At 48.9% G+C, this 14,066-nt stretch overlaps 1 protein-coding gene across 3 annotated transcripts in view; it reads right to left on the bottom strand.

Moving 5' to 3' along the window:
- Window positions 1-11,025, bottom strand: part of PSMG4 (proteasome assembly chaperone 4) — a 56,406-nt gene extending 45,381 nt beyond the window's left edge. For 2 of the 3 annotated variants that reach the window (XM_081057275.1, XM_081057274.1), the window contains exons 1-2: window positions 10,735-11,025; window positions 6,279-6,354 (exon numbers count right to left, since the gene is read on the bottom strand). In XM_081057275.1, the coding sequence (XP_080913401.1) occupies window positions 6,279-6,354; window positions 10,735-10,908 (250 nt within the window). In that variant the 5' untranslated portion in view covers window positions 10,909-11,025. Of the gene's footprint in view, window positions 1-2,955; window positions 3,201-6,278; window positions 6,355-10,734 lie in introns of those variants that run through there. The other variant, XM_081057276.1, reaches the window with a different exon arrangement.
- Window positions 11,026-14,066: the final 3,041 nt, after the last annotated feature.

The raw sequence follows: 14,066 nt of genomic DNA, 5'->3' as shown, positions 1-14,066 counted from the left end.
TAAGACCGGGTCTTATATTAATTTTTGCTCCAAAAGACGCATTAGAGCTGATTGTCCAGCTAGGTCTTAGTTCCGGGGAAACACGGTAAGTGACATGTCTGGGCAAAGAGGTCTCATAGCTCTTCTCTCCCGGCAGCCTCAGGATTAGGCTGAGCTCCTTTCTGTTGCTAGTTCAGCTTAAGGCTATCTGAAGCTCTTGAGGAACACCTTTATGAAATGTAGCCAAAGCAGAAAAGCTTCCCTGTGGGCTGAGCCCCATGGAATCCCACACCACGTGGCCAAGGCAGCAGGGGCCCACTGGAGCGTGACACATGCTGGGTCCTGCCTTGCTCTGCGTGGGAAGGGTCTGCGGCCACCAGCGACCTAGCACCCGCTGCTCGTGCTTGGACTCCTCAGTCCCGTTTCCTTCATGGTCAGTAGGGAAACACTTCTCAGGCACCTGCCCTTTCCAGTCTGCCCTGCCTACCACGTCCCTCCCCGCTGCCCGGGGCAACCGTCCTGGGCATGTGCTGCGGCTCCTCTCCTCCACCAGCCAATCCTGCATCCTGCCGTCTCATCACGGATCTGTGATCCCTTTTCAATAAAAGTTACGCACAAATGTGAACACCTGAGGTGAACCCAGGGCTGAAGAGCTCGTGTATTCTTTTCCGGAAGTCAGTAATAACTCGCATCAAATACCCTAAATACTAGCACCCAAGACAGGTAAGAAAAAGTTTTAAATGTTTTGTTTTCTAAAGGAGTATAATCACTTGCAACTAGAGGAACGGGGCTGGTAAGTTGTTTTGGCCACAACAGAAAGCAAAAATAAACCTTGTAAAGGAAGTATTGCACTCCAACATTACCACTTCCTAGAGCCAAACAAGAAATGACTGACGTGCCATTAAATGAATTGTGACCATTACATCGCCAGCCCCTAGGTGGCGCACGTGCTGGGGCCGGCCCACACTTCAACCCTTTCCTTTACAGGACACCTCACTTTAATGTATTGTTTTGGAAGAGCAGCACAGTGTGTTATGTCTAGTGGGAATACTTCCCCCCCTCTGTCTCTCTACAACCCCAACATTTGAGGTGTCCAGTAAGAACCGTGTTACTCTACATGTCACCCGGGATCGCTCTGGAGGTGCTCTTTCATAGCACAAGCCTAAATAAGAGTTCTGAACTGTCGTTCAAAGCTAAATGTCTGCATGATGTCGCACCTGTTGTACCTTTGGGGAAAATTTGTATGTAAATGTACAGAAATAAAAATGTTGCCCCGTTAACAAATTTCCTCTGCAATGTCTTCCCTACCTCATCTGATGGTATCCAATGAAGGGCATTTCACAACCATTGACTACAAGTAATAAAAACTGTTTATTCAGCTCTTGCTGCGTCCCTACTTTGGCGCCTGTGTAACCCGAGTCTCCGCCCTGCCTGGGAACGGTGGGTGGTCTCTCATCTGCTTGCAGTCCTAGTCTTAAAGGCAGGCGGAGGCAGAGATAGGGTTAAACATACTGTTCATAGTGCCCTTCGCAGACCCCCTGAGAAAGGGCCATCAGTAAGTTTAAGACTTCTTTTCTCTTGTATGTTGATGTCCTGCTAATCCATGGCCTGCAAGTTCCTAGAGAGGCCAAGAAATGATTATCTTACACTGTGACTCTGTGAGGAAAGATTGGTAACCCAAAACGCTCTTCTTCAATGTAGTATTTTTTTAACAAGAAAATAATGTTTCTCTAATAAAGTATTTATACCAAACTCTTCTCTCCATAGCCCTGATTTTGTGTTACTTACTTTTCCTAGAGAGGTGTCCACTGTGCTTCCAAGCTACAATAATGCTGGCTGAAGCCTCGGAGGTTAGCCCAGGACGTCTGCTAAAGAGGGAAGCATCTTAAACCCCAGACGTACTCCTCTCAAGTGCCTTTATGTCCTGGCCAAAGTGTCACCACCGGTGGCTGTTTACCACTGGCTCAGGGTGAGCCCTTTGCCACTGCATGAAGAGTGTTACAGAGCCCTAAACCTCTTCTAGTAACAAGAGGGGTCCCGCTGGACCCCGAAGATTAGAAAGTTCTTTTCTGGTGGTCCTCAACTTGCCCGTGCTGAGAAGCACCTAGGGAGCTTTCCAACCTGGCCAAAGCCTGGGCCCCAGGTCATCTGAATCTCTGGGGAAGGGCCAGGCATAGGCAACCCGTGAAAACTGCCCCCAGAGATCCTTATGTGAAATCAGGATCAGGAGCCACTGACCCATAAAATATTGGCTTTTGGGGAAAGATGTGAAAACAAAAGGCGTAGCATGTGGCACTACACATTTTGGAATCCATTTCAAGGGGCAGGCAAAAAAGACTGGAAACCATTTCAAGGGGCAGGCAAAAAAAAGGCTAAGGATTAAAGATAGCCAAAGCAGGTACCTGGAACTTGAGAAAAAAAGAGAAGGGAGAAAGAAAGACAGTGATAACAGGCAGCGTAAGCATTTGGATCCACAAAAATGAAGCAGGTAAAACCATAATTAACATCTTAATTGCCATGGCACTTAAAGTTTGCAAAGTATATCTGTGTATTTAATCCTAACAATAACCCAGCAGAGTGGAGATTATTCAGGGCCCAGCACAATTAGAGACCAGCAAGTCCACAAATCTAGTGAGCAGCGAGGAGCGGGCTCGTAGCCGGGCCTAAGGGAAAGCAGAGTAGGAAGAGATATGTTGGGGAAGGACGTGGCTGGAACTGGAAGGAAGGAAAGGAGATAACCTGAAGCATATTTTATAAAGACTTATTACTTCAATTCTAATTGGAAATGGACATAAGACAATCATGATGAATTTAACCCTTCAATCTAATCAGCCCCCTTCAATCCCAACAAAATCTCATTTTAACCCCTTTTCTCCATTATTTAGCAGTCACAAGGAAACGACTGCCCATTTTGCTTTTCTGCTTCCCCAGCCAGATCAATCAGAGCCTGTGGCCCACACGCTGGTGAGGGGAAGAAGGAAAATTAATAAGATCAATCCTTTAAAAACACATCAACCTGGTAACAAACTGTGAAATTCAATCCATTTATTTAAATGTATTATTTTACATAAGTTACAAATCCTCACTTTTGCGACTCAGCTAGAACTTTTCGGGAAAAGCCTCCATTTCTTCCTTGATCCTGTTTTCTACAAGTAATGCGAAGTTACTCTCAGTGTTTTGAAGGTTATAGCTGACAAACACCTGCTTGTTGGTCTTCCTGGCTAAAAAGAAAACACATCGACACAGCCATGACTGAAATACCAGAGGTTCTGTGTGCCTCATGCCTACCTCACAGCTGAGAAATGTCTGGAAGAGAACAGGGTTTCAGGGAGAGAAGAAAGTTCTGATTTTTATGGCTCTCCACAGGCAGCTGCTGCAAATGCAGACTACAGTCATCTGGACCCTCTCCCAGACTCTAGAACCGGGGTTGTTCAAGTGTGGTGCCCACCTCAGCAGCAGCCCTGGGAACCTGGCAGACATGCAGACTCTCAGCTCCGCCCCACCCCAGACCAACTGAATCAGAGACCGCGGTTGGGGCCAGCAATCCGTGTCCAGGAGCCCTGAGGGGGTCCAAAACCTGATGCTAAGAACCTACATACATGGTCCATGGTTTTCCTTTTCAGAAACACTGATAACATTAAAGTGTTTAACATATTAAAGTTCCCATTCAGTACCATCCTCCCAGTTCTGCCCCACCCACCCCCCAGATGACCCTGCAGTTCTACATTTCTGTGCAGGTATGTGCACACACACACGTCTACTTTCCAATTCAATGCTGAATGTATGTGTTAGCCCCTCTCTACAGAACCAGTAACAGTTGAGCTGTGCTGCTCCAAATACAGACATCAAGCAGACTCGCATGCCCACACCCTGAAAGAGCAGACAAACATCCCGCAGACGAGTCAGGCAGTTAGCCCAGAGCAGTTAAATACTGCGACTGCACCAGCGCTGGCACCTCCTCCCTGGGCCTCACCCCACACACAGGGAAGGTGCAAACGCCCTCCCCACAGAGGCATGCACCCCACACACTTCAGATAACCAGCCAGCCCTAGCATCAAAGGCAAAAGGTGCTGAGGTGAGGAGGTGAGGCTGAAGCCTGTCAAGTCACACCCCTCTATGGTAGAAAATTCAGTCCCCGAAGGGGGCCATTCTGATCCCAACTGCTCTACTTGCTAAGACAGGGTCTTACAGGGAGCAAAAACATGTCTTCCTGCATCGTCTGCCTAGCAGACCCAGCTCTGCCCTCCAGAGCTACACAGTGAGGGGGTCCCCATCCACACTGCAGCCCTCCAATGCTTCCAAGGTTACTCAGAACCCTCTAGACCATCTCTTTTCCAACTTCTTTTCATCTTCCTTAGAACATAATGTTTCGGGACAATGCTCTCTTCTCATTATCCCTCTGGACAACTAACAATGATTAATAATGCATTTGCAACTAATATACATAATAATAATAATGATGAATTTTTCAGGGATGCACTGGACAGCCCCTTCGTGATATTAGCACCGTGAGAGTCACCAGCCTTTGGTCATAGCAGCAGCCACATTACAACACTGACTTTTCAAGCTTTTTCTGCATGCCTAACCTTGTTGGGCAATGGCTGAGAGCTGCCAGTTTTTGCTAATACAGGCAGGATGGGACTGTTTGTTAATATTTGACTTTAATAAGTTGGTAAGGATATTATTTTTTGCTTGTTCTATTTCAATTGGTTTAAATTATTGTAAATTGATGTAAACTACATGAGAGGAAAATGTTAATTTTAAAAAGCCCCAACGTTTACACAAAATTCAAAAAAAAGAAAACCAGAACCCTAGTTTTTTGCATACAAACTGCTAGGCCTCCATCTCAAGGACAGCCAAGACCCCATCTTACTTTATCGGCATAAACAAGTAATTTGTGGCACGCCAAAGAAGCTCCCGCCACCCTGCAGGACTACAATCTGTCATCCACACTGGTGACCCACCCAGTTTCCTGTCCTTAGAACTATGAACACCCCCAAGTTTTCACCAGACCAGGCAGGGCACAGTGTGACACAGGAGTGACATTCCTTAAACTGGCAATACACAGTGAGGCATGTGCAAGCAGTCGTGTCTGCAACGTACTTTCATGCGGTTCAGAAAAAACAATGATGTGAACACACAGAGGGGATGATAACAGCTGGGAATCTGGGTGAAGGCTAAGCAGGAATTTTGCATCTTTTCTTGCAACTTTTCTAAAGTAAATTTAAAATTACTTCCTAATAAAAAGTTACCAAAATAATGTACTAGTCAAGTTTCTATAAGTTCAGGCTGAAGAAAAAGTACAGTAAGTGCAGCTGCCTTCGTGGTCTCCGCCCTATTCGTGCAGAGAACGCAGTGTGGCAAGTCCAGGCCAACCTGCCCTCACGCCGCCCACGACACCAGGATCCACCTGAACTGTGTGGCTGAGCTGTTTACATGGGTACGTTCCAGAGGGCCTGACAAATCAATTCCCGCTTACCAGGGATCAGGTGGACAGAACTGTCAACACAACGAAAATCCAGGGGCTGGGGCCCATTCGCCATACACCCCCAGCACCAGCCCAGGGCTCCAGAACTGGCACAAGCACTGAACTGCCTGGGAATACGGTAAACAGGAAGACGGAAGGAGACGGACGGCACCCGGCAAGGTCCCTGGGCAACCTGTGATGACCTGGTGACAGTGCACACTGGCCAAGGGCAGAACACATGCTGTCCTTACCTGAACTACCTGCTTATTTACAGGAAGTGTGTTTGGGCTGTGGGAAAGGGTAGAGCTTTCAATCTCATGATCTCAACACTGGTTCTACATCACACTCAAGCCAGGCCAGTCTCCTTCTGAACTCTGAATGATGTCACAGGGAGCGAAAGCCAGTCCCTCCTGCGTGCTGCTGGCACCCTGCTCCACGGGCTCCACTGAACCCATCGGGAAGTCCAGGAGGCTACCTGCAGCCGCTGCCCATTGCGTGCTGTGGGCATCATTCACACTCCCCCCCCATGAGTTGGAAATGTGCTTACAGAAGGGAGCTAAATCACCTGTCACTCATCGGCTTAGATGACAGCCAAGGATATGGGAGTCTCCTGGGAACATGCTGGCCCTGAAACAGCAGTGGAACCACGTGGGCATGGATACGCTCTCCTTAAACAAAACCTAATATACAAAGGTCTGAGCTTATCCCATAGTGCTGAGTTGGTTTATCTCTCTGTATAAACACCCTTTATTTCTACAGTGACCTGCCTCGTGGTTCCATTAAACAGTGAGGCCCCATCGGCTGCTCTTGCAGCCCCACTGTGGGTACATACCTAAGCGCTGGGCAAGGCCAGTAGAGGTCGTGTCGGAAGTGTCTCCGAGGAGAGAGGTGGACACCGGGATGGAGTCCTACAAGAAAAACAGAGAATGCAATGCTGCTTCTCCATCAGCCAAACTTCTGTGGCTTCCAATTCTGCACAAAGGTTGTAGTGGCAGGTCCTGGGAGGTAGACACATCTACCAAGAAAAAGGTCTGGCACTGTGTCAACAGCCAGGTAAGTTGACCCTCTAATGCATATGAGGTAGTACAACTGGGAAAGATGAAGAGAAGTCACCTAAAGATGGCATCACAGTGCTGTCAATAAGTTCTAGGACTTATTATTCCACATAAAGAGTTTGTTTTAGTGTTGGAACCTCCAAAGCATGCTGAAGGGCAACATGACGACCAAGAGGGAAGCACACAAGATCATTAAGGCCACCAAGAAGAAAGCTGTCAGAGTCCGAGCCAAGTGCCTCCAGCTCCCTCTCGCCCCCACGGTAGCCAGCAGCGGCGAAGACATGACACCTAATCTCCTCAGCTGGACCTGTACGAGAACACACAGCTCCACTCTCCTGAGAGTATCTGGGCTCTTCAAGGTCAACAAGAGCCTTGGGATTTTTCAAATGGGCATCAATCATCAGCATCCAAATTTCTGAACATGCTGAGCTAATCCTCATCTCAGATAAGAAGCAATAAAACTAAAGATAAATAAATGTGGCCCTTCTGAAATCTAGAGTTAATCTTACTTCCAAGTACTTTGGGAGTAATCTCCCTAACCATTAAAAAGGTCTAAGTTAAAAGGAAAAAAACGCACCAACTTATAATACAACCAAAATTACTTTTATCATGAACAGAGCACAGATCAGAGACTGCTCCGTATCCCCTAAGGGCTCAAAGTCACTTCAATACAGACGGAATTTGTTTGGGTTTATTAAAAACAATCAAAAAGCACAGGATAGGAATGAAAGCTTTACTACACATTTTTTGTTTCTTGAAAAAGATACAAAAATATGATCTTAATGAATTTGTTTACAGCTTTCAAGTTCAACATTTAACTGTTAATAGTAATTACAGTTAAACCTCCTAAAACCAGAAAATCTACCTTAACAGGGTAGCCTTTTCTGACCAAAAACTAAACTAAAAACCCAGAACTATTACCCTTTGTAATACTTCATTATTCCTGAAGTCATACTATGCCAAGCTGGTCTCCCAGGCAGAGCCATGCTCGATGGTTTTACTGCGGCTGGAGCACAACCTTCCACTCACGCAGGGGAGCCAGACGCATCCTAGATTACCTGAGTACACAGGGTCCCACACCCCATCTGCCTTGGTCCCAGGCCAACTGCCCTCAGCGGGGGGGGGGGGGGGGGGGGGGCCTGCAGCCTCTCTAGGCAGCACAAGCAGACCTGCTTGATGCAAGGCGGGCCACCCGGAAGAGCAACAGAGTTGTGTGGTTTCGTTCTACAGGTCTAGTCTTACATGTGGGGCTTTAGAGGGCAGGGAGGAGGGGGAGACCTCACAGACCCTTCAGTGCCATCCTCCACTAAAAAGAGCCAGACGGCAAACCGTTAAGTTTTTATGGAGCACAAGGTCCAGGAGCAACGGCCAAACTCTGCCACTAAAGTGCAAAAGCTGTGACAGACACTACTGACTGGATGGGCATAGCTGTGTTCCAACAAAACTTTATCATAAATAGTAGACACAGGCCAGCCCACAGGTCAGTCTGCCCAGCCCAGTTCCACAGGAATCTTTGTTTTCCTGCCTCAAGCTTTGGCCTGCAACTCCTCTCCAGCTGGCCTGGTCCTCAGCCCCTGGAGGGCAATGTCTAGGCACACAATGTAGCCAGGCAGTGGGAATGATTCCTTTCCTTCTCCTGCCCCAGTCTCGATGGAGGGTGACTTTCCAGCTGAGACACTGCGCGCTACTAAGAGCTATGACTACGGAGTGGTCAGACCACCAAAGCAGCCCACAGGAGGAGCCCTGAAACTGATTCATACTTTCCCACCACTGAGCAGTCCTGGGCCTCATGCAGCCCACAGCCTTACACAGGTTTCTGACCACGTCCTTAGGATTAGGGGAGAAAGGTTAGGTGGCTCCAGGGTGCCATGACCTGCAAACACAGCCACACCCATCAAACCCCTGCCCCTCTAGGCCCTCCTTCTCTCCTCTAATAAAGGAAGACCTGGAATTGTCACCTGCCCAAAGGCCCACCTTCTGGCACCCACCAGCAAAGAAATACAATAAAATAAACCTAGGAAAAGAACAGTGAGAAGAAGGGGAAAGGCATACGAGAAGAACAACCAGAAGGGAAGAGGGATACTGTGTGAGGATATCCAGAAGTCCCATTCAGAGGCTGTGTCCTTCCTGAAGCTTTGCCCAGGCCCTGCCTGATGGCTCCCTCCTCTGATTTCCCACCATCCCTGAGGCCCCTCAAAGACTACAAACCATGCCCTGCCTGGTCAAAGGGAGGAATTCCCTGAGGCTGCCTCACCCATTCATTCAACAAGGATTTAATGAGCAGCCTATCAGGTACTAGGGACACAAAAATTCATAAAACAGACAAACTGCAGAGAGAGCAACACCTGGGGGCACAGCAGTGGGCTTAGAGCAGCCAAGAGGCCAGGGAGGAGGGTAGGAGCAGGAGAGCTCTCCCAGGTAACAGGGCCTGGGGGTCACAGAAAAGGCTCTGGACTGTGCTGAGTCTCTCTCCTGAAAGGTCTGGAGCAGAAGAATGACATGTCTAACTGCAGTCTGCTGCCCCACAGAGAACTGGCCATAAGGCACTGTTTGGGTTGAACATATCCAAAAAGATATGTCCACGTCCTAAGCCCTCGTACCTGTAGATGTGACTTGATTTAGAAACAAAGCTTTGCAGATGAAAAGATGTAAGCTAAGATGAGGTCATACTGTAATAGGGGGGACCCTTAGTCTATTAGGACTCGGGTTCTTATGAGAAGCTACATATAGACAGAGACACGCAGAGAAGGCCATGTGACACTGGAAGCAGAGACTGGAGTGATGGAGCTGCAAGCCAAGGAACACCAAGGATTGCCAGCAACACCAGAAGATGGGAGAGAGGGAGGGGATCATCTCTCTCTGAGCTTCTGGGACAAACCAGCCCTGCCAACACCTTGATTTCAGACTTCTGGCTTCCAGAACTAGAAGAGAATAAATCTCTGGTGTTTTTTAAGCCACCCAGTTTGTGGCACTTCATTACAGCAGCTCTAAGAAATACAGGAAGCGAAGGGAGAATCAGCCAAGGAGGAGAGATACTGCAGGCCTGGCCCAGGGCGGCAGGCCTGAAGGAGGTGAGATGTGGTCGGATTCTGTGTATGTTTTTTTAACAATATTAGTTTCAGGTGTACAACACAGTGATGATTATACATTTGTATGCCTTTCGATATGATCACCACAGTAAGTCCAAAAAACATGTGACCATACAAAGTTATTACAATACTGTTGACTATATTCACCATGCTATGCATTACATCCCCATGACTGATTTATTTTATAACTGAAAGTTTGTACCTCTTATCCTCCTTCAACTTTTTTACCCAGCCCCCTACTCCATTCCCTTCTGGCAACCATCAGTTTGTTCTTTGTATCTATGAATCCGTTTCTGCTTTCTTTGTTTTGGGGTTTGTTTGTTTGGGGGGGTTTTAGATTCCACAGAAGTGAAATCATACAATATTTGTCTTTCTCTGAACACTTAGTATAGACATGTGTGTTCTAAGGGCAGTGCCCTCAGATTCGCTGCCATTCAACACGTGGAGTGTGGAAAGAAGGAATCAAGGCTAACTCCTAGGTTCCAGGGGAGTTATCATAACAGAGACAGGCTGGCTGTTAGAGGAGCAGGTTTGGGGGAAGAAGTCGAGAGTCTGGTCTTGAATATGTCTAGTATGAGATGCCTATTAGACTATTAGGTATCTAGTAATAGATGCCTATTAGCATGAGATGCCTATTAGACCACCAAGTAGAGACACAGGAGTCTGACGTTCAGGAAAGAGGTCTGTACTAGAAACACAGATAAATGTCGGTGTGGTCAATACAGACAGAGCATGAAAACTACGGGAGATGCCAACCCCAAGGGTGGGAGTGTAACGGGAGAGCAGAGGTCCTACGGTGAAGCCCCTGGGCACTCCAACCACACAGAGGGGAGCCAGGAGCCAGCAGAGGGGCGGGAGCCGAGGGAGAGGCCTGCCTGTGGTCCCGCGGGCTGGCAGGACCGCGCACAGCCGCCCTCCGGGTGGGGAAGGTCCACACGGCCCCGCCCTTCCTCGAGACACCACAGGAAGCGTTCTGGAGTGGCTGTGGGGCCCGCGCGCGCCAGCAGCCAGCCCCTTCACTCACCGTCCCGCCAGTCACTCCGGCCCCGCCAGGGCCGGCCGCCTAGGCAGCGCCCCACCGCCCGCGTCCTCTCTCCTCTTCCCCACCCGCACTCCGCCCGCCCCGGCCCAGGCCCACACTCACGTAGCGGCTGCACATGGCCACGGCAAGGTTGCGCAGGTGCGGTGTGGCCCCCACCCACAGGAAGAGCGAGTCCGTCAGCCGCATGACGTGGAAGTGGACCAGCTGCTCCCACAGCCTCGCGCTGAAGTTGTGCAGGGACACTTCCCCTCCCGCGGAGGCCCACTGCCCCTCCATGCCGCCCGGCGGGCCTCGGGGCCACGGGAGCCGCAACTCGAGCCCCCTGCGGTCGGTGATGCGGCTAGACCCGAGCAGGCGAGCGCCGAGCGACCGAGTGCGCCTCCGCTTTCGGTCCCGGGCAGTGGGCGGGGCCCGGGGCGGGAGTGGGGGGGGCCCGGGGCGGGAGCAAGCGGGGCCTGGGCGGGAGCGGGCGGGGCCCGGGGCGGGAGTGGGCGGGGCCTGGGTGGGAGTGGGCGGGGCCCGGGGCGGGAGTGGGGGGCCCGGGGCGGGAGTGGGCGGGGCCTGGGTGGGAGTGGGCGGGGCCCGGGGCGGGAGTGGGGGGCCCGGGGCGGGAGTGGGCGGGGCCTAGGGCGGGAGTGGGCGGGGCCTGGGGCGGGAATGGGTGGGGCCTAGGGCGGGAGTGTGTGGGGTCTGGGGCGGGGCCCGAGTGCGGGGCGGGGCCTAGGGCGGGAGCGGGCGGGGCCTGGGGCGGAAGTGGGTTGGGCCTAGGGCGGGAGCGGGCGGGGCCTGGGGCGGGAATGGGCGGGGCCTGGGCGGGATGGGTGGGGCCCGAGGGCGGGGCGGGGCAGCTCAAACTCCCGGTGCAGACAGAACCCTGGCGGCTCCATCCCGCCGCCTTCTCCCCGCGCTTCTGTTCGTGGTTGAACGCTGGAGGGAAAGCCGCTCTTGTCACCAACCGGGGCAGGCACCTACCGCCGCCCGGCAGAACTCGTCCTCGCTTGTTCCCTTCCTCCGCCCCCCCAGTTAGTGCACACTAGTAGCACTGCCGCGCTGGAGCTAGCGGCAACGTCTTCCCAGGTGGTGACAACGTCGCCCTACAAAGACAATCCCGTTTTAATTACGTAATTCCCTAAGCACCCGAGAGCAGCCACCACCGATCATACCATCTTGTGTTTGGATTATCGAAATCTTCCTCCTCCTGGCAGCCCTGTAACTCCAGGCTTCCCAGGACGTAGATAGCCTGAAGAATGGTAACGATGTTGGGAGAAAGCTTCTAAAAAGGAGAATTGCGTAGACTGAGTTGGTGGGAGGATGAGTAGGCACGCTTATGGATTCAGACCCCCTTCCCTCACACACACACACACACACACACACACACACACACACGCAGCTGCAGTTGTGTACAAGCCTTGAACTAACTTTTTAACATCTCTGAGACTCAGTGTCTTCATCTACAAAATAGAAATAATAGGTACCTCTCAGAGAAGTGGAAAGGATTATGAACAAATACGAGAGAAGCATAGTGAATGGTGGCATTATCCCTGAGGGACTCTTTAATTTTAGTCACTTTGAGACACCACAAAGTTGAAATAAGGAAGCCTTCAGTGTATTAAAAGAGATTGCAATAAAAGCAAACGGTCCATTTTGTCACATTCTGTTACAACTGACTGTTGGATTTTAAGTCAGAACTATCGGTTCTGCTTTTTAAATCTCTAATAGGTCTAAGTTGACTATATTCAAATTTTAAAGAGTAAGTATTCTTATAGGTTTGTCCTATTTGCTAATTATCAGAGATTCAGTAATATAGTTAATTTTCAGGTCAATTTTTAAACAGCTTTATTAAGATATAATTGACATGCAATAACTGCACATATTTAAAGTATATAAATCGAAGTTTTGACATATATATAACCCATGAAACCATGGCTATAATCGAGATAATGAACATGTCCGACACCCCCAAAGTTTTCCACAAGCCCCTTTGTAATCCATCCTGTCTCTCCCCCAACCACGAGTCTGCGGTTTGTCACTATAGATTAGTTTGCATTCTCTAGAGTTTTACATAAATGGAATCATACAATTTTTTACTATTTTTTCTCTGCTTTTTCACTCATAACTATTTTGAGATTCATCTAGGTTGTTGGGTGTATGAATAGTTTTTATTGCTGAGCAGGATGCTATTGCATGGCTATTCCACCGTTGTTTATCCATTCACATGTTGATGTTCATTTGGGCGGTTTCCCATTTGGGGATATTACAATAAAGCTTCTATGAACGTATGCGTACACGTGAGTCTCTGTAAGGACATACGCTTTCATTTCTCGTAGATAAATACCTAGTAGAATGGTTGTATCATATAGTAGTTATATGTGTAACTTTTCAAAACCTGACAAACTGTTTCTCACCGTGATTTACATTTTCTTAAGTTCTAATGAACCTCAATTCATATTTCACATCATACACAAAAAATGAATTCAAATGGTTCATACACCTAAACATAAAACATCAGACTATAAAACTTCTAAAAGAAAACAGGAGAAAACTTTTGTGACCTTTAGTTAGACAAAGATTTCATAAATAAAACACCAAAAGCATGATCTACAAAAGAGCAAATTGACAAACTGAATTAATGGAGCAGACGATCTCACCCACACCTCAACTCTAACACCCTCTAATGCTTTGTACTCCTAGAAAACAAACACAATTTTTAAAATGGAGAGTTTATATCTAAAGGATTTTAAAGAACTGTCTGGGGAAACTTAATAGTTAACACCCTATTGCCTCACTGTCCTCCCCAACATCCACGCAACACAAGTTAAAGCATGCTCCTCTCTGCTTCTTCGTCTAGGCTGTGAGCATGGCTGGGAAAATCACATGACTCAGTAGGAATGGGTAACAACCAGTAATGCCCCTCAACATCAGCTGCCCCTTAAACACTGCCCTGCCGTCCCTAGATTGTGGACTCTCTCGTTTACCCTGAGGACTATTCTCTTCAAGCCCTAACCCTACAAACCCAAGTTCAGCAGACAACCCTGCTTCTGATTCTATAAAGAAAACAGAGGTTATCAGGCTTGATTTTCCCAATTCCTTGTCCCTCTTCTCAAACCCTCATCTTCATCTGATCCCATTCTTACCTCCTCCTACTTCTCATTACAGTGAAAGATGCCCCTCTTCTTGCCAAAATTTAATCTATCTACTTGTGCTCTGACCCTCTCCTTCTCCACATCCTCAGGAACCTCACTCCATCAACTATGGTGGACTCTGAGATGTGCCTCCTACATCCCCTTTCAAGAAAGGACTTCTTGTCCCAGCTGCTGGAAATGCTGTTAGCAGAATTCTTCTGCTGTGGCCTCCTTCAGAGTCTGCACACACTTCCTAGGGCAGCCCGTATCCAATGACTCATGGAGGTAGTAGAATAAAGGCCAAGCCATTTT

This window comes from Rhinolophus hipposideros, assembly GCF_964194185.1.
Source record: "Rhinolophus hipposideros genome assembly, chromosome: 8".
Lineage (NCBI taxonomy): Eukaryota > Metazoa > Chordata > Mammalia > Chiroptera > Rhinolophidae > Rhinolophus > Rhinolophus hipposideros.
This window is presented reverse-complemented; position numbering and strand designations above follow the sequence as displayed.